The sequence below is a fragment of the Salvelinus sp. IW2-2015 genome, linkage group LG21 (genome assembly GCF_002910315.2).
Source record: "Salvelinus sp. IW2-2015 linkage group LG21, ASM291031v2, whole genome shotgun sequence".
In the NCBI taxonomy this organism is placed as follows: Eukaryota; Metazoa; Chordata; class Actinopteri; order Salmoniformes; family Salmonidae; genus Salvelinus; species Salvelinus sp. IW2-2015.
In genome coordinates this window covers 2,249,774-2,275,677 of record NC_036861.1, presented here as the reverse complement: position 1 = coordinate 2,275,677, position 25,904 = coordinate 2,249,774, and the positions used below count along the sequence as shown (strand labels likewise).

The window sequence follows — 25,904 nt, the reverse complement described above, 5'->3', positions numbered from 1 at the left end:
CGAGCTGGACAGTCAAGAAACTGTATAAATATAGGTCTATTATAATTTCTACAGTTTCCATTTGGTTTTAGTCATTTGAAAGTGTATTGAGTTAGACCCTCCCCAAAGAATTCAGCCGCAGGTGTTTTATTACTCAAACCACCTGTGGCCCGGATTGGACCCCCTCAGGCCTTATGTTTGAGATCCCTGCCTTATACAGTCAATATTATAATTGCTCTTTTGCTATTACTCAGAACCATATCCATCTCCTACGTATGTCCTCTAGAAATAACGTTTTCTATTGTCTGCAACTCTCTGTGAGGTTGCCTTATTCCTCTGACTGGAAAATGTAGCAGTGAGTCACAGACCAGCCCAACTGGAGAACCGCTCTCTTTCACTGTTATGACTGTTCATAACACTGTTATGACTGGTTCATGAAGGCATTATGAGAGGCTGCTTCAAGTAAGTGATGCACACAATGCTTCAGTCTGTTAATAAAGCTTTGAAACCAAGACAACATGCAAATCAACTCAGTAAAATACATTTATTGACAGTAAAAGTTCAGTCGTCTTAATTGTCGCCTTTTTAATTTTTACACAAAAATATCAAAATACTTTACAGGGCATTAAATCTGAATATTGGCAAATTCATTGTTGATTAATTCTTTCAAACAAATACACTGTACATTGACAACAATGCTTGTCTTTTATTAAATGCAGTGCTCAATTTAAAATTCATAAAACATTTTTTGAGAACAATGCATTTAAAAACTATGTGTAGTCAAACTTGGTATTTAGCTACTGATTTGCGAGACTTAACTGCATTTCATGCATTTTATGTCCCAAGAAGTTAGTTCCATTTTCATCAAACTTCATTGAGAGAGGTGCTTAAATATGATGTAATACATAACAGATACACATAACAGCATACGTACATAATACCATGGATTATCTTGGTTACCCAAACTTCAAAGCTTAGAAAATGAATGTGTCTATACACAAACACATTTAAGTATACAATTTGCACTCAAACAATAAAAAAACAACAAAAGTATATATATATAAAAAAAAAGATGTACATTTATTGGGCCAAATCGCCCCAGTGCAACATGGGAAAGATTCCCTTTCAAGATTCCTTCGCGGTACTCTTTCAGTCAAAACAACCTCTTCGACATGTTCTTTCCTAGATTTTTACCTTAATCGTACAACAACTCATAAGGACGTACTTGTTCAACCGCAGACCTCCTTTGGAAGTCCTGTCAATATGGAGGAATAGGCTCATGTGTTATCAACGTTAACATTCTCCTATAGTCTTGTTGCTACAGTATTTTGCCAACTAACATAGTCGCTTGAAAGTTCCTCACTGACAACTAACAACAAAAACAGAACAGATCTAATACTTACCGATATCACATGTACGGGAGGTCAATATCGAGGTTGCAAACAGAAAACTAACACACATTTGGAAATGATCTTTGACCTTAGCTAAATGAGGAAATGATCAAATAAGATGAGTAACGAACACCACAAAGGAAAAATATTATTCCAGTCGAACAGTGAGTTAAAAGACCTGGGAGAATGGGCAATGTTAATAGATTAGCTTGATCCCAGCACAGAAGGACCTGTTATTATGTGCCACACAAGAAAGTAGATGCAGCAGGCAGTAAAAAAAAAAAAAAATTACATATCAGAGTTCCCGAGTTGCCTATGTGTTCTGAATGCTAACATTTCTAACTTGACATCATGATCTCAGTAGTAAGACATCCTGTACATAGTAGTGTTATTAGAATGACGTAACACATGTCATAGGCAGTCGTATCATAACAGATGAAGTCACCTGATGACAATTGAATCAACACTGACCTGATGAAACCAATAAGAGTTTGAGTCACAATTGTATAAGAACATAGTCACAAATACCATGACTGCTATGTCATTACTATGACAGCCTTTTATAGATCTTACGACCAAGTAAAGTGATACCATCTAACATGGGATGTTGCTTGTTAGTTCTTCTAAGAAACAGAACAACGAGCAGCATCTTAAGACACAATTACAGATGATTTGAGACCTACCGATAAACATATTTTCATTTTACAATTGTTGACATGATCACCGTTGCCTATCAATAGTATAAATGGTAAGATTGAAAAGAGTGCTTTCGCCTAAATCTGAAATAACGGTAATTGTAACCAGAACAAAAACTAGATTAAGAAATGAATAAGACAAAAGAAGCTGCCTTTTGGCTGTTAAGTGTCAGTTAATTTTCCTCAGTAATTCTAGCGTTATTTTAAGGCATTGACAACTATACAGTATTGCTAAAAGAACAACTAGTTTTCCGGGCATCAACAGAACAATATGTACAACAGAAACAAATAAGAAAACACTAACACTTCAGGATAGAGTGCAAAATAATCAATCACTAACTTATCAGTTCCAAGTATCCAAATGTCCCTTATTGGGTTCTATATCAGCAGAGTACACATGGGTTGAGGAAACAAAAATATGAATTTCTTACATATTTACTTGGGACAATTTTCAAATGTTTGGTTTCGTTTGATTAATCTTGGCAGCGGCACACATATTGAACATCATACATTCTCTCTAAATTCTCACGGGTGGACTGAGGCATAGTTTGCACTCTACACAGTCGATGCCAGTCCCCAGATCATTTGATGCCAGCCTGTAGCTGTGACATTTAATAGGATAAAATAGGAATATCATAGTTGTACAATATATGGGAGGGAAGACAACGAAAGGAAGACAGACCTTGAGGAAGACAGTTGATGTTTAGAGAGGTGTCAGACAGATTGTCCTCAACAAGGATGTTTGGAGGGATACATTGGTTCCACAGGGGTATAATTGCTTAAGTGGAGGGTCAGTGCTTCAGTAAAGTTATGGCCTAAGGACACTTTGGCCCAAAACACTCACACCCAAATTCCAAGTCGACACTTAGCCCTACCCATAGGCACTCCAGTAGATCTAAAAGGATTGGATAGGTTTAAAGTTATAAGGTCATTGATTTACCTTGTCTTCTGATTGGCTAGGTGGAATAGTCATCATATTGTTTACGCCCATCTAATCATTTCAGATCTCAGGAAGTGCCTTGAGAGTAGCGGCTAGGGGTTGATTTGGAATTGATCACCAGAGTCCAATTTCTATGCTGGACCCCAATACTCTCCACATTTACCGTCAGGACACCAGAATCTCTGGCTCTTGCTACAAGAGCGAACCCAATTGGTCTAGTTAACAGATTAGTGCAATTCAATTACAGACCACTGTATTCATGCTCTCTGAAAGCTGCCTACACACATACAGACCTAGAAGAAAAGAACATCCTCAAATAAAAGTAATTCAATGCATAAAAAATAAAACATAACCGTTTAAATCGATCCCATTATACATTCATAAAAGAGGGGGAAAGATAGAGATGATAGAAGACAAAGAGTTCAAGAGTCTTTCAGATGGAGATTAAAGGTGACATTAGTTTCTGATGGAACAGCTTGATTACTTTCCTTTCCCCTGTTATAGCTGCTGTTATAGCCGCAACAGTTCAGACACGAAGATAACATATCAGCCATTCTTGTCTCCGCCCTTCTCTCCCACCCCCTGAAATTAAACACATTTAAAACTGACCTGTGAGTTTAGATGTTTGGCCCACACATACATTTATCCACATTATATCCTCAGGTTTGACAGCATTACAAAGCAAGTCAACCTCCTAGAAAGAAGTTTATTCTTTAAAGCTTCAGTTGATCAAGAATTGACATATACAATGGCCTATTCAAATAAAGAGTCTCGAACAACTGCATATCGGCACTCACCCCGGACTTGTGAAGTGCATTCTCCTGCAGGCTGAAGAGGGGGTTTCCCTGGCCACCCTGCAGGGGCGAGGCCCCCAGGTTGGGGGACTGGGCAGTGGGGGTGGAGGTGAGGGCCCCGGTCAGTGTGAGGCGCTGTAGCTCCCTCTGCCGCTGCTGCTGCAGCATCTGATAGACCACCAACTGCTGCTCCTGAGACACACACAGCCCAAGAGATAAGGGACTTGAAAATGGGTAGTGATATGCTCATCCAAAATGAATCTACCGGTGCTGGGCCAAAAAAAGACTGCAGCATATACTGTTTTTTTTCTCCATTTATTTTTTGGGACCAAAATAAACCTGGCCATGGTCACACTCATTGAATAATCAGGGTTTAACAGTCAATCAGATTGGTAACGTTTTTAATCATTTGGAACAGAGAAACTAGAGGCCATGAATAACTTGAGCAAAAAGAATGGCACTGATTGGACTATAGGTGACACTGTTATAAGCAGTCTCACTTAAACTGTCATATCCACCGCCCTGTTTGACCTAGAGACTTGAAAGTTTGTATGTACAGTTCCTTCAGTAAGTATTCCCACCCCTTGACTTTTTCAACATTTTGTTGTGTTACAGCCCAAATTTACAATTTATTAAATTTTGTGTCACACAATACCCCACAATGTGGAAGTGGAATTATGTTTTAAGAAATGTTTACAAATTAATTAAAAATGAAACGCTGAAATGTCTTGAGTCAAGTATTTAACCCCCTTTGTTAAGCCTATATAAGTTCAGTAGTAAAAAGTTGCTCAACAAGTCACATAATACATTACATGGACTAATAATAGTGTTTATGATGATTTTTGAAGGACTACCTCATCTCTGTACCCCACACATACAACTATTTGTAAGGTCCCTCAGTTGAGCAGTGAATTTCAAACACCACAAACACTAGGGAGATTTTCCAATGCTTGGCAAAGAAGTGCCACCTATTGGTAGATGAGCCCCCCCCAAAAAACAGACATTGAATATCCCTTTGAGTATGGTGAAGATATTAATTACACTTTGGATGGTGTATCAATACACCCTGTCACTACAAAGATACAGGCGTCCTTCCTAACTCAGTTGCCGGAGAGAAAGGAAACCGCACAGGGAAAAGAAGAAAGCCTGTACAGAGTAAACATATTCCAAAACATGCATCCTGTTTGCACTAAGACACTAAAGTAAAACTGAAAAGAAATTAACTTTATGTCTTGAATACAAAGCATTATGTTTTGGCAAATCCAACACATCACTGAGTACCAGTCTGCTTTCCAACAGAAACTGTGAGACAAATTGACCTTTCAGCTGGATAACCTAAAACACAAGGCCAAATATATACTGGAGTTGGTTACCAAGATGACATTGAATGTTCCTGAGTTGCCTAGTTACAGTTTTGACTTAAATTGGCTTTAAAATAATAATGTGCAACTATTGTACAATCCAGGTGTGCAAAGCTCTTAGAGACTTACCCAGAAAGACTCACAGCTATAATCGCTGCCAAAGGTGATTCTAACATGTATTGACTCAGGGGTGTGAATACTTATGTAAATGAGATATTTCTGTATTTCATTTTCAATACATTTGCAAACATGTCCAAAAACATGTTTTCACTTCATCATTATGGGGTATTGTGTGTAGATGAGTGAAAAAAACAAATATTTAATACATTTTGAATTCAGGCTGTAATACAACAAAATGTGGAATAAATCAAGGGGTATGAATACTCTCTGAAGGCAATGTAGGTGTCTTTCCTCATGCTGAACAAATTTGCCTCAAAGACCCATAATGTCCGTCAGGACAGATTTTCATCAATCTTGGAAATTTTTGAAAAACTTATTCTCATGAACCATAAATCCAATATCAATTTGGTATGTAGACCCATCTTTTAACTTAATTTGAGAAAAGCTAAGGGATTGGTTAAGAGATGGCTAAGTTTTTGATAAATCAGGAAATCAATTTTACATGTCAATTGAAATCCCTTGTAAATCCACTTCTCAATGGCATATCAACTTGAAACGTTTTAGGTCATCAAAGACATTACCATGAAGAACCATAAGTTTGGCATTGATATCTTAAAACAATATGGAAACTATTAACAATTCCCTTTTTGACTACGCTAATGCTTAAAATTGTCATAAAAACATTTATTCTCATGGACTAAAAGTCAGATTCATTCCAAATTTGGTTTTGGACAATAGTCCCTAAAGAGTTTGAGAAAATATCATTGATGCATTCAAAGATGGTCAAACTATAGTTGTTACAAAGGCTCATGGCAGAAACCAGGTTTCCCCTCTACTCTGGCCACGCCCCTCGCTTGCCACTCACCTCACCTGCTCCACTCTGCTCATTAGCACCCTTGACTATTTAAGCAGCAGTTTCTCCCTCCAGTCTTTCTTATTCTTGTTGGTGAATGCATGGGGTGGCCATCTTATGTTTTCCTGTCCATGTTGTGCATGACTGACAAGTGAGTACTTTATATTATTGAGGATGTATAAATGTTAATATTAAGATCCTTTTTAGTTGATGTTAAAGTTTATATACTGCTGCCAAATGACTTAATACAATTTCCTGTCAGTCCGGTATGTGAGATGCATTTCAGTTATTTATTTATCCCTTCTGCACTTGTCAGTCATGCTTGTATTTTAACGTGTATATATCACCCTCTTGTATTTCCCTAGTAAACCACAACCTAACCCTGCAACCTTCCCCCATGTGCTCCTGTGTCGTGTGTGTGCAAATAACGCCCCCCCCCCCCATTTGGATACCTGCTTCAGCTCCTTATTTTTCTGCCGCCTTATCGATGCGCCATAGGGGCATCTTGAACCCTGAACCAGTCGAAACCTCCTTCAGTCCACCTTTGCTATATGGAACAACCAGAGGCGCAGAAGCCATTCCCAAAAACACACTGCCAGGAGTGAAAGTAAGGTGGTACGGACAAGTACTGTAACGAGGCATATTCGTTCTCCTCCTCAGACGAGGAGGAGCATGGGTCGGACCAACACGCAGCGAGGTATGTAGACATAATGATTTATTTAAAGAAGACGAACACGAAGAACACTTGCATAAACTACAAAACAACAAACGACGTTAAACAGACCTGAACTTGTGAACATAAAAAACAATGAACGCACGAACAGGAAGGAAAGAACGAACGAAATGAATGAACTAGACGAGACAGTACCGTGTGGTGCAATCAACACAGACACAGCGACAATCACCCACAAACAAACAGTGAGAACAGCCTACCTTAAATATGGTTCTCAATCAGAGGAACGTCAAACACCTGCCTCTAATTGAGAACCATATCAGGCACATTAAACCAACATAGAAACACATAACATAGAAATGCCCACCCACACTCACGCCCTGACCGACTAACACATACAAAACAACAGAAAACAGGTCAGGAACGTGACAGATACGGCGTCCCGGGAAAACGAAATGGTGGGGGGTACGCCTTATTGGTAAAACATGAGCCTGTAAAAATAATTTGAACAAAATGTCAAAAGAACTGTAGGCTATTACATCACTTTTTTATCATTACCGCAAGTCAGAGGCATGAAAAAGTAGCAAATGGACTTGAAAACGGATCATATAGCATGTGCTTCAAATGCGATGTGGTTTGACGAAAACCCTGACATTTTGACAAGGCAGAGATGAGCGGCTGACACCGAGACGTGCGCGGACAGCAGTGGACGCATAAATTCTGTCCTAACGACAATCGCCAAATGTCATTACACTTTTTGGTATTTTGTGTAACAGATGTCTCTTTCCATTCACCATTTATTTGGAGGCTGGGAATATGTTGCAAGTGGATGAACGTGCGCGGGTAGGCAAGTACCGGAGCCCTTTGAAGTGATTATTTGACAATCAGATGAAAACATCATGACTGGTTGTGTTTATACCACAATAAATTGACATTCTGTCCTTGTTTATTAATCTACTGTATTACTTCATGTTTGGCGTGGACAACGGGAAGGCTAGCTACTGCTTTAGCAACAGCTAATGGGGATGCTAATAAAATACCAAATTAAAGGTCATACATTTTAAAAGTTCAATTACAATTCTTTACAACTAGGCCCACAGAGATCCTATTGAATTAATAGGGATTCTATATGTTATTTAAAAAAAAAATGCACTACAGGACGTCCTGTACCGGGAAGAAAATAATTCCACTTTCACCCCTGCACAGAAGTACAAAGAATCTAAGGAGGAACAAGAGGGAGACTTCAAAGTTCAACCCTCATCCAGGTCCAACCCTCATAACCGGACAACTCATGACCTCGTCCATCATAGGTCAGGACAATCCAAATCGAACAGCTCCTGGCTATGATGCAAGCTTTAAAGACAACTGTCGAGAATCATGGAGTAATTTTGGAGAAGCTGAGGTTTCAGATGGCACCTTCTAGCACAAATTCCAGTCCAAAACAATACACAAACGCAGCTCCCAGCGCTGGCATGAGCTACACCTGATCAAGCTCATGCAACACCTGAACCACCAGCAGTGGGCTGCCATTCCATGGCTGCAGCCGCCCCCTACCAATCACCTCTGCCACCTCACCTCCAGACTCATCCTATCCAACCTCAACCTATACAGCTCCAGCCTGCAGCCGCCCCCTAACAAGCCTAGCTCCAAATAAAAAATATGATATTACACGTCCATTTAAAACACTGTAAATCCAATCCACAGTGGCCTATCAACTTGAAACTTGTCATCACTATCATAGACATCCCTAAGACAAACCACACTGAATTTGGTAATATATTAAAAAAACAAGGAAACTATTAATAACTAATTCTTTGCATATGTAACACTAATGCTCAAAATCATCTCATGAACCACATGTCAGATTCACTCCAGATGTTGTATTTAGAATCATGATTGCACATAAAGGAAGATAGTTCCTACATGATCGAGTGATCTTGTGTCCTTTTTGTCATCCTGTGAACCCCGTTCATTGCTGCTTACAGCTATATTTTAATCATGTACAGTTGAAGTCGGAAGTTTACACACACCATAGCCAAATACATTTAAACTCAGTTTTTCACAATTCCTGACATTTAATCCTAGTAAAAATTCCCTGTCTTAGGTCAGTTAGGATCACCACTTTATTTTAAGAGTGTGAAATGTCAGAATAATAGTAGAGAGAATGATTTATTTCAGCTTTTATTTCTTTCATCACATTCCCACTGGGTCAGAAGTTTACATACACTCAATTAGTATTTGATAGCATTGCCTTTAAATTGTTTAACTTGGGTCAAACGTTTCAGGTAGCCTTCCACAAGGTTCCCACAATAAGATGGATGAATTTTGGCCCATTCCTCCTGACAGAGCTGGTGTAACTGAGTCAGGTTTGTAGGCCTCCTTGCTCGCACATGTTTTTTTCAGTTCTGCCCACAAATCTTCTATTGGATTGAGGTCAGGGCTTTGTGATGGCCACTATAATACCTTGACGTTGTTGTCCTTAAGCCATTTTGCCACAACTTTGGAAGTTTGTTTGGTGTCGTTGTCCATTTGGAAGACCCATTTGCGACCAAGCTTTAACTTCCTGACTGATGTCTTGAGATGTTGCTTCAATATATCCACATTATTTTCCTCACTCATGATGCCATCTATTTTGTGAAGTGCACCAGTCCCTCCCGCAGCAAAGCACCCCCACAACATGATGCTTCACGGTTGCTTCACGGTTGGGATTGTGTTCTTCGGCTTGCAAGCTTCCCACTTTTTCCTCCAAACATAACGATGGCCATTATGGCCAAACAGTTCTATTTTTGTTWCATCAGACCAGAGGACATTTCTCCAAAAAGTACAATCTTTGTCCCCATGTGCAGTTGCAAACTGTAGTCTGGCTTTTATGGCAGTTTTGGAGCAGTGGCATCTTCCTTGCTGAGCGGCCTTTCAGGTTATGCCGATATAGGACTCGTTTTACTGTGGATACAGATACTTTTGTACCTGTTTCCTCCAGCATCTTCACAAGGTCCTTTGCTGTTGTTCTGGGATTGATTTGCACTTTTCGCACCAAAGTACGTTCATCTCTAGGAGACAGATTGATTTTCCCATGATGTCAAGCAAAGAGACACTGTGTATGAAGGTAGGCCTTGAAATACATCCACAGGTACACCTCCAATTGACTCAAATTATGTCAGTTAGCCTATCAGAAGCTTCTAAAGCCATGACATAATTTTCTGGAATTTTCCAAGCTGTTTAAAGGCACAGTCAACTTAGTGTATGTAAACTTCTGACCCACTGGAATTATGATACAGTGAATTATAAGTGAAATAATCTGCCTGTAAACAATTGTTGGGAAAATTACTTGTGTCATGCACAAAGAAGATGTCCTAACCGACTTGCCAAAACTATAGTTTGTTAACAAGAATTTTGTGGAGTGGTTGAAAAAACGAGTTTTAATGACTCCAACCTAAGTGTATGTAAACTTCCGACTTCAACTGTATCTCTTATTTCGGTCCTGAAAATTCATCCATTAATACGGTTTCAGTTTTATTTTAACTTCTTATGACGACCCCATCTTATCATCATGGTTGTGTTGTATCGCGTTACCAAACATCAAGAGCATGTACTGCAAGTGTTTGCATGTCTGAGTGTGTTTGTAAGGCCTGGTAGAGTCATTACTGGAGTGAAGTGCTGCTGGAGAAGGAGCTGCTTCTGCTGTTCAGACAGGAGGGAAGACCTGAAACACAACCATGTTAAATATTACTCATCATGGGACACTTCCAGTCCAAACAACACTTACCAACCCATTAGTCACAACACAAATCATTTACAGTAACAGTCTAGACCAGAATCAGTCAGCACAGCCAGTCACAACAAGAAATCAACTGTCTGTCAGTGTCAGACTATATAAAAATGTATCACGGTCACAAAAAGAATGGCCGTGGCTATCACAACAACAACAACTGATCAACAGCAATCAACAAACAACATCCTCACAAAACAATCAACCAACACTATCACCAACCATTATACTTTTCTGGTGATCAGACAGAGAGGAGGTACTCACGGACTCATGCTCTTGGGGAGCTGCAGGCCCTGTGCCAGTGCCTGGGGGCCCAAAGGAGGAGGCTGGGGCCGCAGGGCCGGCAGGGTGGGCTGGGGGCCGTTCTGGACAGGTGACTGGATCACCCCGTTCAGGCTGCCCAGCACGCCGTTCATGTTCAGCTGGGGACTTCCTGCTAGGGAGGCCATGAGCCCGCCCACCATGGAACTGCTGGCCTGACTGAGGCCCCCCAGGCTGTCAGTCAAACCCCGCCCACCCAGCCCGTTCAGCAAGGGCTGGCCGAAGGAGGCAGGACTCTGCTGTGGGGGCGGAGTGCTCTGGAAGGAGAGGGAGGAGCTACTGCGGGAGGGACTACCAGAGTGGAGCTCCTAGAGTCGGAAGAGAAAAACACAGGGTAAAACTAATAGGACAGTTATGGTTCATTTAAAGGTGAAATCTGTGAGTTTCATTTCCCCATATTTCATATATTAACATTCCCTCAATGTAATAACACGCATGCCCCGCCCACCTGAGGATCTGTCTTTTTCACCCATCTATTTCCTGTGTTTGAGGGGTGAAAATTCACTTGTCACTTAAATTTCGGTGGATTAATTGCTTTCATTTTACTCCTGTGACTCTTTCATACTCTTGCTTGTGCCTGTCATTTTCCCCCGTTAACGTTACGACCGTGGAAACGTTCGTAATGACCTGTCAAGCACACTCTGGTAATGGCTAAAATGGGCTCAATGGAATACATTGTCTTTACATTGATTCTGTAAAAAACGCTAAAGCTTCGTTAGGGATTTAACGCACCATCTTGACACTTCCATCACAAGAAGGATAACTTTATTTTAATGGGCGTTCATTTTTTTGCGGAATTTGAAAAAGTAATAATTTAATACAGTTGAAATGTTTACAAATTAGAGGCTCTGAAATGAAAGCATCTTCCGAAAATGAAGACTCGGATTATAGTGATATTATGTCTGATCTCGCAAATGTAAAGTATGTTTAGATACTGTAGGTGTAATCTAGAGCCAAGCGTGTTGATTTTTACTCTGAGGGTATCCTGCTATTGACACACTTGTTGAATTATGCAAGGGGACGTGAGAACAGTAATTAATGGGGCAGTTAAGTCAGCGCAGGTGAGTGCAGGTAGGGTGGACAGAGGTAGTGTTTGGGGGTTGCAGCCCTGTGCCACCCCTTTATGTTAATTTATTCGTATATGCAAATAAAACCTGCTGTATTTATACAAACGACACATATAGAATTGTCTTTATTTTAACACAAAACACCCCCAAAAATACCCAATACAATAAGAACATTTATATATGAGTGCATTCTAATAAAAAAGGTGAAATTTTACAATAAATCGAATACCTGAATTCCTACCAAAATCCCTAAACTCATTATTCGTCCGTGCCATTAAGATGAGTATCTTCATCCATTGTCGTTCTGTTATATTTTTAACAATTTTAGATGACCGTTGCTACTCAATGCACAAACAAGTAGAGGCAGCACCTTTGATTGGAAACGAAACTCAGATGTCACCTTTAACGCTACAGTTTGGGATAAAGGGCAAGAGTATTGGATAACTAACTACACAGTGGGTTCAGGTGTTGGCCGGTACTAAGTAAGGTATGTTGGGCACAAAGGGGTTCTCACCTCGGATGAGATGATGAAGGAGGTGTCATTCAGGAAGCAGCTTTTAGACAGGTGACTCTTATTGGTGCTGAGGGGGTCTATAGGGACAAGAGAGGTACACACACAGGGATATAGATACAGGGACAGGGAACCAACTACAAAAACACAACACACAACTGTCTAGAATATAATGACAAAAACAAGGTTCGTGTTTGGGGATGGTGACACTCTTTCCAGACTAGCAAACTAACAACGAATGAGGGAAGGAGGATGGGAAGCTTCTGAGAGGAGGGTTTCCTGAATCTGACCGTGTGCGGAGGAGAGGAAGCTGATGTGGGTGGTGGTGGGCACTAGGCCCTGGGCGGAGTGGTGGGAGTGGTGGACCTGCGGGGGGAAGGGACAGGCCAGCTCCACGTTGAGCAGCTGCAGCCGCTCCTTCTTGGCCGTCAGGCTGAGAATCTGGTCCTGGAGACGCTGGTTCTCCTGCTGCAGCGAGTGGAGGGACTGGAGCATCTCTACAACTGGAGGAGAGAGACGGAAAGGGGGAGGGAGATGGGAGAGGGGGGAAGAAAGTGAGAGTAGAACACTATATTAGAGTCAAATGTGTTTTTTGTTACAGTTTCCATACTAAGCCATTTTATTTAAAATATATTTTTTAAACTAGGCAAGTCAGTTAAGAACAAATTCTTATCTACAATGACAGCCTAGGAACAGTGGGTTAACTGCCTTGTTCAGGGGCAGAACGACAGATTACCTGGTCAGCTCGGGGATTTGAACTTGCAACCTTTCAGTTACTGGCCCAACGCTCTAACCACTAGGCTACCTGCCACTACGGGCCGTGAAACACTAATGATCATCGCTGAACAGCACAGCGCATTTTAAAGGCTCTGAAAGCAAGTGTATCAGACTGACACGGGTTGATAAGAATCCACTTCCTCTTCAAAAGAGTCCAAAAATACATTTGACACCGGGTGTGTATGACAGACTGTGTCATAAAGGCAGACACATCGCCCCAAAAAGACAAATCCTCAGTGAATGAAGATATATTATAGACTGCCACAAAGCATCCCCGTGTACTTACTGTTGGCACCCATCTCTCCGTTGCCATGCTTCTCCAGGAGGAGCTCTATGTGGGAGCTGGATGGAGGGACGTTTTCAGGACGACCTCTGACCCCAGGGCCCACACCCTCCCTCTGGTCAAACAGTAGAGGCAGACAGCTCATAGGAGACCTGAGAGAATAACAGTGGTAAATGAACGGGGATATGGCTACAGAGAACAGAGACAGATTGAAATGGAATAACATTGGTACACAAGAGACAGAATAATAAAGTATACAAAAGTAAAAGTGACAGTATGAGAGAATAGTACTGATCATGACAGTGAGAGAGAATAGTATTGATAGTGACAGTAAGAGAGAATAGTACTGATCATGACAGTGAGAGAGAAATAGTATTGATAGTGACAGTAAGAGAGAATAGTACTGATCAGATGACAGTGAGGAGATAGTACGATCATGAAGTGAGAGAATAGTATTGATAGTGACAGTGAGAGAAGATAGTATTGATATGTGAAAGTGAGAGAGAATAGTATGATCGTTGAAGTGAGAGATAATAGTATTGAATGTGACAGTGAGAGAGAATATGTACTTGATCGTGATGTGATGAGACAGTGAGAGAGAATAGATATATTGATAGTGACAGTGAGAGAGAATAGTATGATCATGACAGTGAGAGAGATAAGTATTGATAGTGAACAGTGAGAGAGAATAATAGTCTGATCGTGACAGTGAAAGGAACAGTGTAATAGTGACAGTGAGAGAGAACAGTGTTGATAGTGAAGTGAGAGGAGAAACGTGTGTTGATAGTGACAGTGAGAGAGAAACAGCGTTGAATAGTGACAGTGAGAGAGAACAGTGTTGATAGTGACAGTGGAGGAAACAGTATTGATAGTGACAGTGAGAGAGTCGAGTTTGATATTGACAGTGAGAGAGAACAGTGTTAATATAGTGACAGTGAGGGAACAGTGTTGATAGTGACAGTGAGAGAGAACAGTGTTGATAGTGAAAGTGAGGGACAGTGTTGATAGTGACAGTGAGAGAGTACAGTGTTGATAGTGACAGTGAGGGAACAGTGTTGATAGTGACAGTGAGAGAGAACAGTGTTGATATTGACAGTGAGGGAACAGTGTTGATAGTGACAGTGAGGGACAGTGTTGATAGTGACAGTGAGAGAGACAGTTTGATGTGACAGTGAGGGAACAGTGTTGATAGTGACAGTGAGGGAACAGTGTTGATAGTGACAGTGAGAGAGTACAGTGTTGATAGTGACAGTGAGGGAAATGTTGATAGTGACAGTGAGAGAGAACAGTGTTGATAGTGACAGTGAGGGAACAGTGTTGATAGTGACATGAGAGGAAACAGTGTTGTTAGTGAAGTGGGGACAGTGTTGATAGTGACAGTGAGGGAACAGTGTTGATAGTGACAGTGGAGAGAGAACAGTGTTGATAACAGTGAGAGTGAGTCATACAGAACACTTACTGTGAGGAGGCTCTCTCGTGGCGAGTTGTCGTGACATGGGAAGCGACAGTCGTCATCTGGACTCTGAGAGGAGAGAGAGCAATCCTGATAAACTACCCAGGTAGCTACAGTAGGGGAGACTGGGGTAAGTTGAGCCGTTTTTACATTCAGCATCACTCTGTCAAGGAAATACAGTATGTCTTTCTGTTTGGAAAACATAGCTTGTCCAAAAAAAGTGGTCTCTTGGCACAACTTAGCTGAGCTGTGGGAGGGTAAGTTAAAGCCGCATACACATTTCTGTACTAAATTAAATATTACCACTACTCTTTTTAAAACCATGTTTCTTTTCATTTCCAAACACAATTCAAAACAATCGCTTTTTGTCTTTTAATATTTTAAGCATCTTTTAACAGAGACTTGACACTTAAGGCCCTGTTGTTCCCTCATATCCCTGAGATAACACCTTGATTTTTTCTGCCTGGGAAGAAACCTTCAATTTTGCTTCAACTTGCATTGGATCAACCATTGGCTCAAACTTACGCCATGACCATTGGCTCAACCATTGGCTCAACTTAACCCCATGACCATTGGCTCAACTTACCCCCATGACCATTGGTCAACTTACCCATGACCTATTGGCTTCAACTTACCCCATGACCATTGGCTCAACATATGGCTCAATTACTCATGACATTGGCTCAACCATTGGCTCAACTTACCCATGACCATGGGTCAACCATTGGCTCACTTATCATGACCATTGGTCACATGCTCCATTCATGACCATTGGCTCAACCATTGGCTCAACTTACCCCATGCCATTGGCTAACCATTGGCTCAACTTACCCTGAATTTGGAACATTGGCTGCACTTACCATAGACATTGTAAACTTACCACCATGACCATTGGCTCAACCATTGGCTTCAACTTAACATGACATTGGCTCAACATTGGCTCACTTACTCCATGACAATGCTGTAACATTGGCTCAATTCCCATGAACTTGGCTAACCATTGGCTCAACTTAAGCCCTGACATTGGCTCAACTTACCCCATGACATTGTACTACTTATCCTGACGCATTGGCTCAACCATTGGCTCAACTTACCCTGACCATTGGCTCAACTTACCCCATGAGCATTGCTCAACTTACCATGACATTGGCTACATGCACTTACCCCATGACCATTGGCTAACCAATTGGTCAACTTACTCCATGACCATTGGTAACCATTGGCTCAACTTACCCCATGACATTGGCTCAACATGGCTAACTTACCATGACATTGGTCAACTTACTCCATGACCATTGGCTCAACTTACTCCATGACATTGGCTAAGCATTGGCTCAACTTACCCATGACCATTGGCTCAACTTACCCCATGACCATTGGCTCAACTTACCCATGACATTGGTAACTTCCCCATATTGGCTCAACTTACTCCATGACATTGGCTCAACTCGATTGGTCAACTTACCCCATGACCATTGGCTCAACTTACCCATGACCTTGGTAAACACTTACTCCTGACCATTGGTCAAACTTACCCATGACCATTGGCTCAACTTACCCTGACCATTGGCTCAACTTACCCATGACCATTGGCTCAACTTACCCATGACATTGGCTCAACTTACTCCCATGATATGGTCACTTACCATGCATTGGCTCACTTACCACCCATGACATTGGTAATTCACCATGAACATTGCTCACTTCCCATGACATTGGGGCTCAACTTTATCTGACATGTGGTCAACTTTACCCATCGAATTGGTATACTTACCCATGCAATTGGCTCAATTAATGACATTGGCTAACTACCCCATGACCATTGGCTCAACTTACCCCATGACCATTGGCTCAACTTACCCCATGACCATTGGCTCAACTTACTCCATGACCATTGGCTCAACTTACCCCATGACCATTGGCTCAACTTACCCCATGGAAACATTTGGACTATATTATCCCACACACACAATGATGCACTTTCCTGCTGGTTTAGGACCTCATATTGTAGCTTATAGAGACCCCAACTGATGTAAAGAACAATCTTAAAATGATCTACTTTGGTTCAGATACAAGCATCATGAAACCTCTGACACAATCAATTAGTTTGACTTAAATGTATTTTTACCTAACTTGCTAACCACTTTTCCCATGTGATTTCTTCCGTCACAGACTGAAATGAAGACCTCTTCCGTAAATATTTGGTAAAATTATTACTTTTTGTGTATGGTTTCCTAGAAACAAGGGTGGCTCAACTTACCCCTTTGTCTCAATTTACCCCACTCTCCCCTATGTAGCTTCATAGCAAACATAAGTATCTCACTAACGAGTGTGTGTGTGTTACCTTGAAGTGAGGTCTGGGCTTGGCTCAGTAGTGAGGGCAGTGTACTACGGGCAGTAGAAAGGACCCTGCCAAACGGCTGAGAGGAGCTGAGGCTGTAGGAAGAGCTGGAACATGGGTCCACCTACGAGGGTTTAACACACACAGAACAAAGTTAGGATCTCATTTACCTGGCAACTGAATACATGTGGGAGACTATTTTAGTTGTAACGTGATATCGTTGATAAGCTCAGTCATGGGCTGCGTTTCAAATGGAACTATATATCCCCTGCATAGTGCACTACTTTGACCAGGGCCCTCAAAAGTAGTGCACTACAGACGTAGGATCTTAATTTGATCACCCTGTTGCAGGAGAACTTTCCTGCAATGCAGGACATTTTTAACTTGTAGTGTATTTGAGGTTTAAAAAGGCGCCCGAAGTTTGTATTTTCCACCTTGAAATGTCAGACTCCTTTATGAAAAAATGTATCAACCCCTACAAAAGTGTCCATGAATTAAAATCCACATAATAATTCATATTTCCTGCAGAAGCGGGATCGTTTTTCTGCTGTAGCAAACTGGCTCAAATGAAGATCATACATCTGTATATGGGTAATAGTGTGCAATTAGGAAAGGAGACGAAAGCTCTGCTACCTGACCCGAGCTCGACCGGCTCTGACATTATACATGGGGTTAGGGCCGGGTGGGGCCTGTTTTTTCATCAATAACTAGGGTACGGGCAGGGCCCGGGTATCACTGAATTGATCACAAAAATGTTGAAGCTGAGCCATTTGCTCGTGCTCTGCTGCACAGTACAGTCATATCTGGCTAAGCTCGCAACATGACGTCACAAGTGTTTCAACCTCATTAAATATAAGACAGGAGAGATTATTTCACAGAGTTTCGAGTGACGAAAAGTATCCAACAGCTAACTGCTCTCTCATGTCTCTTCATTGAGCAGAGTAGCCCAAGCGGAGCCGTTGCCATGGATACTCACAGACTCAAAGAGCAGGGCGCTCGTGACGGACAGAGAGGAGCAGCTAATGGATTGACTAACGCAGGAAGTTATTTCTGGTTTTGGCCAGGGCCGGGCCTTAAATTTGGCAGAAGCAATCGGGCCTGGGTAGGGTAGGGCCTGAACGTCGCGGGTATGGGTAAGGCTCTAACGCAGACATGACGTTGATTTCTGGAGTACCTGTGTGTTGAGGGCAGAGTTGACTGGTTGAAGTGACAGCGTGGAGACGTGAGATGGCAGGAGTCCTGATGAGAGAGCGGTGCTACATATGCCTCCGCCCAACGACAGAGGGGTGTTACAGACACCCCCACTCAAAGACAGAGGGTCCTTGTGACCGGTGTGGATTCCTAACCAAGAGAGTAATGTCAGACTTAATTCATAAATGCAATTAATTTATAGAACACACACACACACAACCGCACACCTAAAACTGTTGAGGTCATATCTTGTCAGAGTAGAGCAAAAGCAGGAAGTCAACCCTGCCATTGACGCACATGCTCTCTCTGTTGACACTACACACAAAACCACAATCTAACAAATCTCTTTACGACGCACAGATCACTAACTACCTAAGATTTACTACGTACGGGTAAAGTCTGCACTTCTAGTTCTGCTCAAAAAGTCACAAGCAAAAAGCTTTACACATACAAGGGTTCTTTCCTCTTATTTTTACTCAATCTGTTACACTTCTTCATCCTTTTCTTTCTCTGTCGTGCAAATATGTACAAGCTTAAATCTGGCCGCCATTTTCTAAACGAGGTATCTTGCTTCTAAATACACATACTTATAATGTGTACGTTCATCATCCACAGCCACAATACATAGAAATGCTGTGTATTATTTTCACATGCAAGTGCACACAGGAAGCTAGAGGGCTACCACACAGAGACTACGCCCACTCAGACGGATCTGGTGAGAGACTCACCGGAGCCGAGCAGCGTATTGCCGCGGCCTGTGGAGAAACTGACGCTAGAGGAAGTGGAGGGGAAGGGGGAGGAGGAGAGGGAGGAGGTGGGCAGGGTGGAGGAGTACGCTGTGTGGGGGAGGGAGGAGGAGCTGGGGAAGAGCGAGGAGGACGAGGTGGAGGAGGAGGTTAGGGAAGGAGGTGGAGCAGGAGCCGTGTGGTGATGGTGCTGACGGTACTCCTCCTCTCGCCTCTCCGTCCGCTCCCGGTTCTTGCTCCCCCGCGGGCGCCCCGGTCCGTGCCGGCTCTTCTTGTTGCCACGGTGCCTCCTCTCCCGGTGTGTTGGCAGCGGTGGTGGGGGCGTGGCCTTGTCCTCCTCTAGGTTGGCCTCCTCCAGTATAGGGGGCGTGGCTAGGTGCGGGGACTTGAGAAGCGACTTGGAAAGCTTGTAGTCCCCCGAGGAGGAGGAAGTGATTTTGCGGAGCTTGCTGCTGCCGCCGCCTAGCCCACCCGAGGAGGAAGTGATGCGCATGATGGAGCCGAAGGTGGAGATGGTGACCTTGGTCTCGAAAGAGTTGGCCTCGCCCTCTGACCTCTCGGGACCCTGCGACGACCCTCCGTGAGGTCCGTCAACCGGGGTCAGGGCCGGGGGCTGCAGAGAGGCCTTGTTGTGGTATTTACTATTGTCTAATTCCTCCTCCTCTTCTTTCTCTTCTTCCTTTTCCTCCTCCTCTTCCTCGTCATCTTCCTCAGGCGCTGTCCGTCTGGTCCGCTCGTCCCGGGGCTCCTCGGCGCCGTGCTCGTCCGCTCCTCGGTCGGGGTCGCGCTCCAAACGAGAGGTAGAGGAGAACGGGAGGAAGTCTTGGGAGCCGCCACCTGGGAATACACACCATAGTTATTCCTAAACACAGCACAATAACCAGACAACAATATACGGTGCAGTTATACCTAAACCATTATAAAACACACGTTCAGACTAAACACAGTGAAGTTATACCAAAACAAAGAGTTCTGCACTAGAGAGTTGGTTATTCACAAACAGAACTGACTGAGAAGTTGCTTGGACACAAAATGGCCGGTTAGTTGGCCCATAAAGGATTAGCTTTGTACCAGTGTTGAAGGGACTGGAGGAGCAAGAGGAAGAGGAGCAGCTCTTGCCAATGCTTCCTGTCTTCTTACTGCGATGTCCCAGCTGGCCGTGAGAGCTCAACCTCTTCGAATTCCCCTCGCTGTCCTTGTTGCTGTGGTGACCCGACGACAACTAAATCAACAACACAGAGAGGTCACGGGGGGGGATAAATGTGTCATTAGATTGAGAAGCGGTTTGATGTCATAGATTAAAGCCATTTACGCTCGTTAGAAAGTATTGTGAGACGGTCCTGTTAGAGAGTTCAACCAAGGACCTCACCGGAATAAAACCATTTTCTCAAATGTGTCCATTTAGAAATACACAATAGTTCAAACTATTTAGGAAACCAAATGGTTATACGAGAACAATGAAGGAAGAGGATTGGTGGATGTGGGGAAATCTAGATAGAGAGAGAAAGAGAGAGTTAAGAGAGGTTAGAGACTGAGGGCATTTAGGGGTGTAAATATTGGGGTTGGCTTCACCTTGTCCATGCTGCTGGTCAGTGAGGACCCCAGACCATCAGAGGACTTTTTATGCCGCTCCTTTAGCCTCACCTTGTCCTTGTGACTCTGAATGAAACCAAAAGGGAGAGGCTGAGGATTTGAGCATTCATGCAAATACACCAATACAAGCCACACCAGGCAATAGTCAAATGCACGTTCGGTACGTACACACAATACACAGACACTCACCTTCCTGAGCCTGTGGTGGTGGGACCCGTGTTTGTCCTGGGCGGGGGACGTGGAGCGCCCCCTGGAGTGGCCGAAGGAGCTGCGTTCTGTGTTCTCTCCACTGGAGCGCATCTTCCTCTGCTACAGGACCCCACAGAAGAGAGGCAGAGAGTCACACTGCTGCCAACCGTAACGGTCACAGGGGCAAGTACAGCTATAAGGGCAATAGCTAAACAGGCAATATCTAGAGCTACAGGGGCAACTAGGGGGAAGAAGCTATTTCTCCATGCCGGCTTGAAAAGCTATGTCTCCTTGCCTTCCTCAATGCAGTACGTGAATGGACGTTACAAATCCAAGAGGAAGTTGTAAGTCCTTTCCAAAGTCTTCTTATTACACTACACTCTTAGAAAACATTTCCATATTTCATTCCATTTTAATAAAGACGAATTGGAGATCTCCTAGAAAGTTGAAAACAGACTTGGATACATTTGCCAGTCTCTTACCATCTTGATGTAGTGGTGCTTGCAGTAGCCACAGTACTTGACGTTGTCAGCCTCAGGGCCCTCCTCCTCACACAGCAGGCCAGCCATCTGAGCACTGCACAGGGTCAGACAGTCAGACAGATGGGAGAGGACACACACACACACACACACACCTACACACACACACACACACACAGACCACTCACCAGGTGACGTGGAAGGCTTGTCGACAGCCCTGGTGGTTGCACGTCATGCAGGCGCCACAAGCAGCCTTGCTCTCTCGCCCATGGTCCTCACAGATATAACACGTCTAGAGAGAGGGGAGGAGAAAGATGAACAAGAAGGAACCAGAACATATCTCCTCTTATCAACGTCAGATGTCATGTCCACCTGAAATCACTCACAGTCTAACGGGCAGACTTAGCTATGGAAGGGAATCGGGTCGTTCCATGAAATGAGTGCTTTATTCGCATTAAATAAAAAGTGAAGACTACTCAAAGGGTACCTAATTGGTGGAACGACCCAAATCTAGATGTCTGTAGGTGTATCTATGCCAAATGGCATCCATTCCCTGTAGAGCGCACTACTTTGACCAAAGTAGTGCACGACATAGAGAATAGGGTTCCATTTGGGACACTGTCAGTGTGATACTGTTCAACTGTATGGCCTCACCAGTGCCAGAGTCCAACCCTAGCCTGTCATTGATAGCAGCCTGTTATGAAACATTCTACCCCCCCCCCCCCCTCTTCACACCTCGCTCCCTACGGCTATTAAACCCAGACAGAGGGGGCTGGCTGTCTGCCTAGCAACAGGTGCTGGACAAAAGAACAGCGGGCTCCTTACCTTTCTTCTCTTCTACCCCTCCTTCCCTTCATCTACACCCTCCTTCCCTTCATCTACCCCTCCTCTCCCCTTGTGAGCCAACGGGAAACAGAGGAACGGCATCTGGAGCTACTGTAAAGGAGGGGGGAAGGTGGTGGGCTTATTGAGCCTTCACTCATTGTCTGCGTCCCAAAAGGCACCCTATTCTCTGTGTAGCAAAGTCACTTTTGACCAGGGCCCATTTGGGATAGTGTACTATTTGGGACACGACCCATTGTCCACTCAAACGCTCTCTAAGAATGCAGGGCAGCAAATCCGGATGAATGGCTCTGACAACCCAGACCAGAGAAGTGCAAGCGATTTACTGTAGCTGCCCCTGACATGGTAACACGAGACCACTACAAGACAAGCACTCACTATCGTTCAGCAGCAAGAGTCTTACTAGCTTCCCATTGACTCGAATAGAACTGTAATCCAATCATATAAAAGCTTTCATTCAAAAAATCTGTCTGGTGGGCATATGCTGAATATAGATTTTTCCACACTAGCGATCACTCAAGACCATTAGGCCTAAAAGCATGCAGACGGTGGCGGGATACATGGCACATGACCGTCCAGATGCCAACACTAAAGGCTAACTTGCAGAGAGGACTTGAAAGAGAGGGCTTAGGAAAAACTCTGGATGATCTCATGAAAGCTTTGCCTGTGCAAAAATATAGTTTGTGTGGAATTTTGAAGATAGGCACATAGATGGACAACCATTTACTCTGGCTAAAGAAACAATATCTCCAATGTCATTCAATCTTTACAGGCCAATAAAAATGCATTTCAAATGACGGTCAGAACATCCTTCGCGAAAGACAAACAAGGTTATCAAAAGTTGACAGTGAACAGTGAAGAATACCTTGATGTATCTGTCGTGAGGGACGTACTGTAGTACGATAGGCTCCATGGTGAGAACGTTGGCGAACTGCACCTCGGGAATATAGAGTGCACAAACCACATGGGCCCAGCCTGGAGAGAGAACAGCTCACATTAGTACACACACACACGCACGCGCGCGCACGCACACACACACACACACACACACACACACACACACACACACACACACACACACACACGCACGCAACCACCCCCTACGTGCATACACACACATTAACAACAAACACCCTGCACATACATCCAGTATATTCGTTATATAAGACTAAGACTGGATAAGCTTGTTGGGAGCGATGGCGGGGATTTGAATGTTGGAAAAGTATCTGGAGGAGAAGAATAAAAGAAAGAAATCAGCCTCCAGTAGATTACCTCCACTGTCTGTCCTCTTGAGGGCGCCATCTTTGTGAGGGCACAGCTCACATCTCTGATGAGAAATGAGAGCACACCTCACAATAACCAACTACGCACAGTAGCTTCAATAGCACACTCTACTACCAGTGTTATTACTACAACAGGCAGGGGATATGCTGTACATTGATAGACATGCAGTACATTACATTGATTTGAAGGAGTATACGGATAATATGTTGATATATGGGATATATGTACTCACCACTCTGGCAGCTCTCTCCTGAGACTCACATTTTCGACAGAACCACGGGCCAGTGGGCACCTGGACAATACCATAGCACGCTGTGACACACACACAAACACACATAAATAAAGACACAAATACAGACAAATCTTTAGTCTACCACTCAAATGAATGAGACACAAACAAGTTCCATTACTTATTAGTTATGTAACTAACTCACTTCTTGGTATACCTTCAACTTTTAATTAATATTTTAGTTTTACTGTTGAGAGCAAGCATAGAGTAAGTAGCCTTGTACGAGCCAGAACGACTCATAGGAGCAAGAGCCAATCTCCTGTTTCTGTAGCGTGAAGCAGCTTGATGTACAAGTACACCCCCTGGACAGGATGCTAGTCTATCACTGGGCTTTACCCCCAATCTATCTCATTAATGCTGAGTGCCAAGCAGAGATGCAGCAGGACCCATTTTACAGTCTTTGGTATGACTCAGCCGGGAATCAAACTCCCAACCTTTTCAGGACAGACACTCTTACCACAAGGCAACTGAATTGAGAGAAGGCATAGCCAGGGCATAAAGTTAAGTGTGACAATGATTTATATATTTCTTGTCAAAGATATTCCCGAGATGATCCCAATATTGATAGGCTATTGATGTAGGTCACCTTTTTCAGAAGTGGTGATGGTTTGGATGCAACCACAGTGGTTTTACTTTGCAAGACATAGGCTGATTTATAATACCATGAGGTGAATCACAGTTTGTAAACTCAGATTGTGTCGGCTACAGACGATATTGTTATTGATGTTTCCTACATAGCACAATAAATAAAAGCCACGGGGGATATACTGCGACGGTGTGCACAACTCTTATAGCCTTACAACCGTAAAGGTGTACACATTAAATCATAANTAGCACAATAAATAAAAGCCACGGGGGATATACTGCGACGGTGTGCACAACTCTTATAGCCTTACAACCGTAAAGGTGTACACATTAAATCATAATTCATGGCTCTTATTCGAATCAAAACTGATGGACACATTGAGTGGATCCATTGYTGCATKGCTGAGATACAAAGATGTCAACAAAGAATGTGGATGCATCGTTGAGGAAACAATTCATCCGCAAGGCCCGATAGGCCAGCAAGTCTGCTGCTCCAGTAGTAGCAAATGCTTCCTAACGATGCGTAACTTTGTATCGAATAATAGCCATTCTACCAAAACCGCAATAGTCGGCGCCATAAGGGCTCGATGTAATGTTATATGTCCCCTCTCGCACCACGGCAACGCGTGTTAAAGGAAAACACCCCCTCCCACATAAACACAGACAGACACGCACCCACGTAGGTACGCACCACCCCATCCTTGCCCCAATACCGTAATTACATTGTAGTATAGCAAGCTAGTTACCCTGGTGAACAGCGACGCTGCACCCGTGCCCATCACAGTATACAAGAGGATTTTCAGCCCAGCCTCGCTCATCGGAACACACGCAGCAACCTCCAACCATTTCCCGCATACTGTTCCCATACGGTATTTTATACGGTTTTGCGGCGACTTAAATCGCCAGGGTGTCAAGTAGTCCCTGACTTCAACAGTGTATCAAACATGGTAGTCGGTAGTCGTGCTACACTGCAACCAAGAATGAATTTCAGCGTGGGGTTCGGGTACAGCGAGTTTTTTCCGTGATGTCTTCCCGTCCCCCGTAGAACCGATGCAGTGCGCATGCCCACATCTGCAGAATAATCTCACTGTGTGACGATGACAATATTTCCATCCCTTGAAGTTGTATGTCCTCAGTTGTCCATGCTCAATGACAACATATATGCTCCCGTTCTACATTATAATGACAAAACAGCCCAATCTCCTGCTGTCGAAAAGCAGTAATGACAAGTGTAGACAAAAGCATGCCTCTTCTCTTTGAACTGTGGATAAAAGCACTTTAAATGCATAGCGCCATCTTTAGGGATCAGACAAAACAGAAATGTCTAGGCCTGCTAGCCTAAATTGAATACCCAGACATAGTTTGGGGAAACTGTTA

General features: G+C 43.3%; 1 protein-coding gene across 1 annotated transcript; it reads right to left on the bottom strand.

Annotated features, from left to right (window-relative positions):
* Nucleotides 1-508: 508 nt before the first annotated feature.
* On the bottom strand, nt 509-25,668 carry LOC111982319 (protein AF-17). The gene is made up of 19 exons (XM_070433806.1): nt 25,274-25,668; nt 23,886-23,965; nt 23,642-23,696; nt 23,235-23,344; nt 21,715-21,818; nt 21,530-21,623; nt 21,048-21,167; nt 20,838-20,924; nt 20,337-20,487; nt 19,248-20,102; nt 18,503-18,669; nt 17,335-17,452; nt 14,983-15,061; nt 13,538-13,686; nt 12,765-12,977; nt 12,478-12,554; nt 10,840-11,204; nt 10,452-10,509; nt 509-3,991 (listed from the first exon to the last, which is right to left on the bottom strand). Exons 1-19 carry the CDS (start codon nt 25,380-25,382, stop codon nt 3,719-3,721), a joined length of 3,264 nt encoding a protein of 1,087 aa, XP_070289907.1. The 5' UTR covers nt 25,383-25,668; the 3' UTR covers nt 509-3,718.
* Nucleotides 25,669-25,904: the final 236 nt, after the last annotated feature.

What these genes read in the sequence shown, in the direction of transcription:
- LOC111982319 (XM_070433806.1), bottom strand. Translation starts at nt 25,382, where the DNA reads ATGCGGGAAATGGTTGGAGGTTGCTGCGTGTGTTCCGATGAGCGAGGC. An exon ending in CTCACGACAGATACATCAAG is followed by an intron (nt 21,819 to 23,234) that starts GTATTCTTCACT and finishes CCCTCTCTCTAG; the next exon opens with ACGTGTTATATCTGTGAGGA. An exon ending in TGACCAGCAGCATGGACAAG is followed by an intron (nt 20,488 to 20,837) that starts GTGAAGCCAACC and finishes TTGTTGATTTAG; the next exon opens with TTGTCGTCGGGTCACCACAG.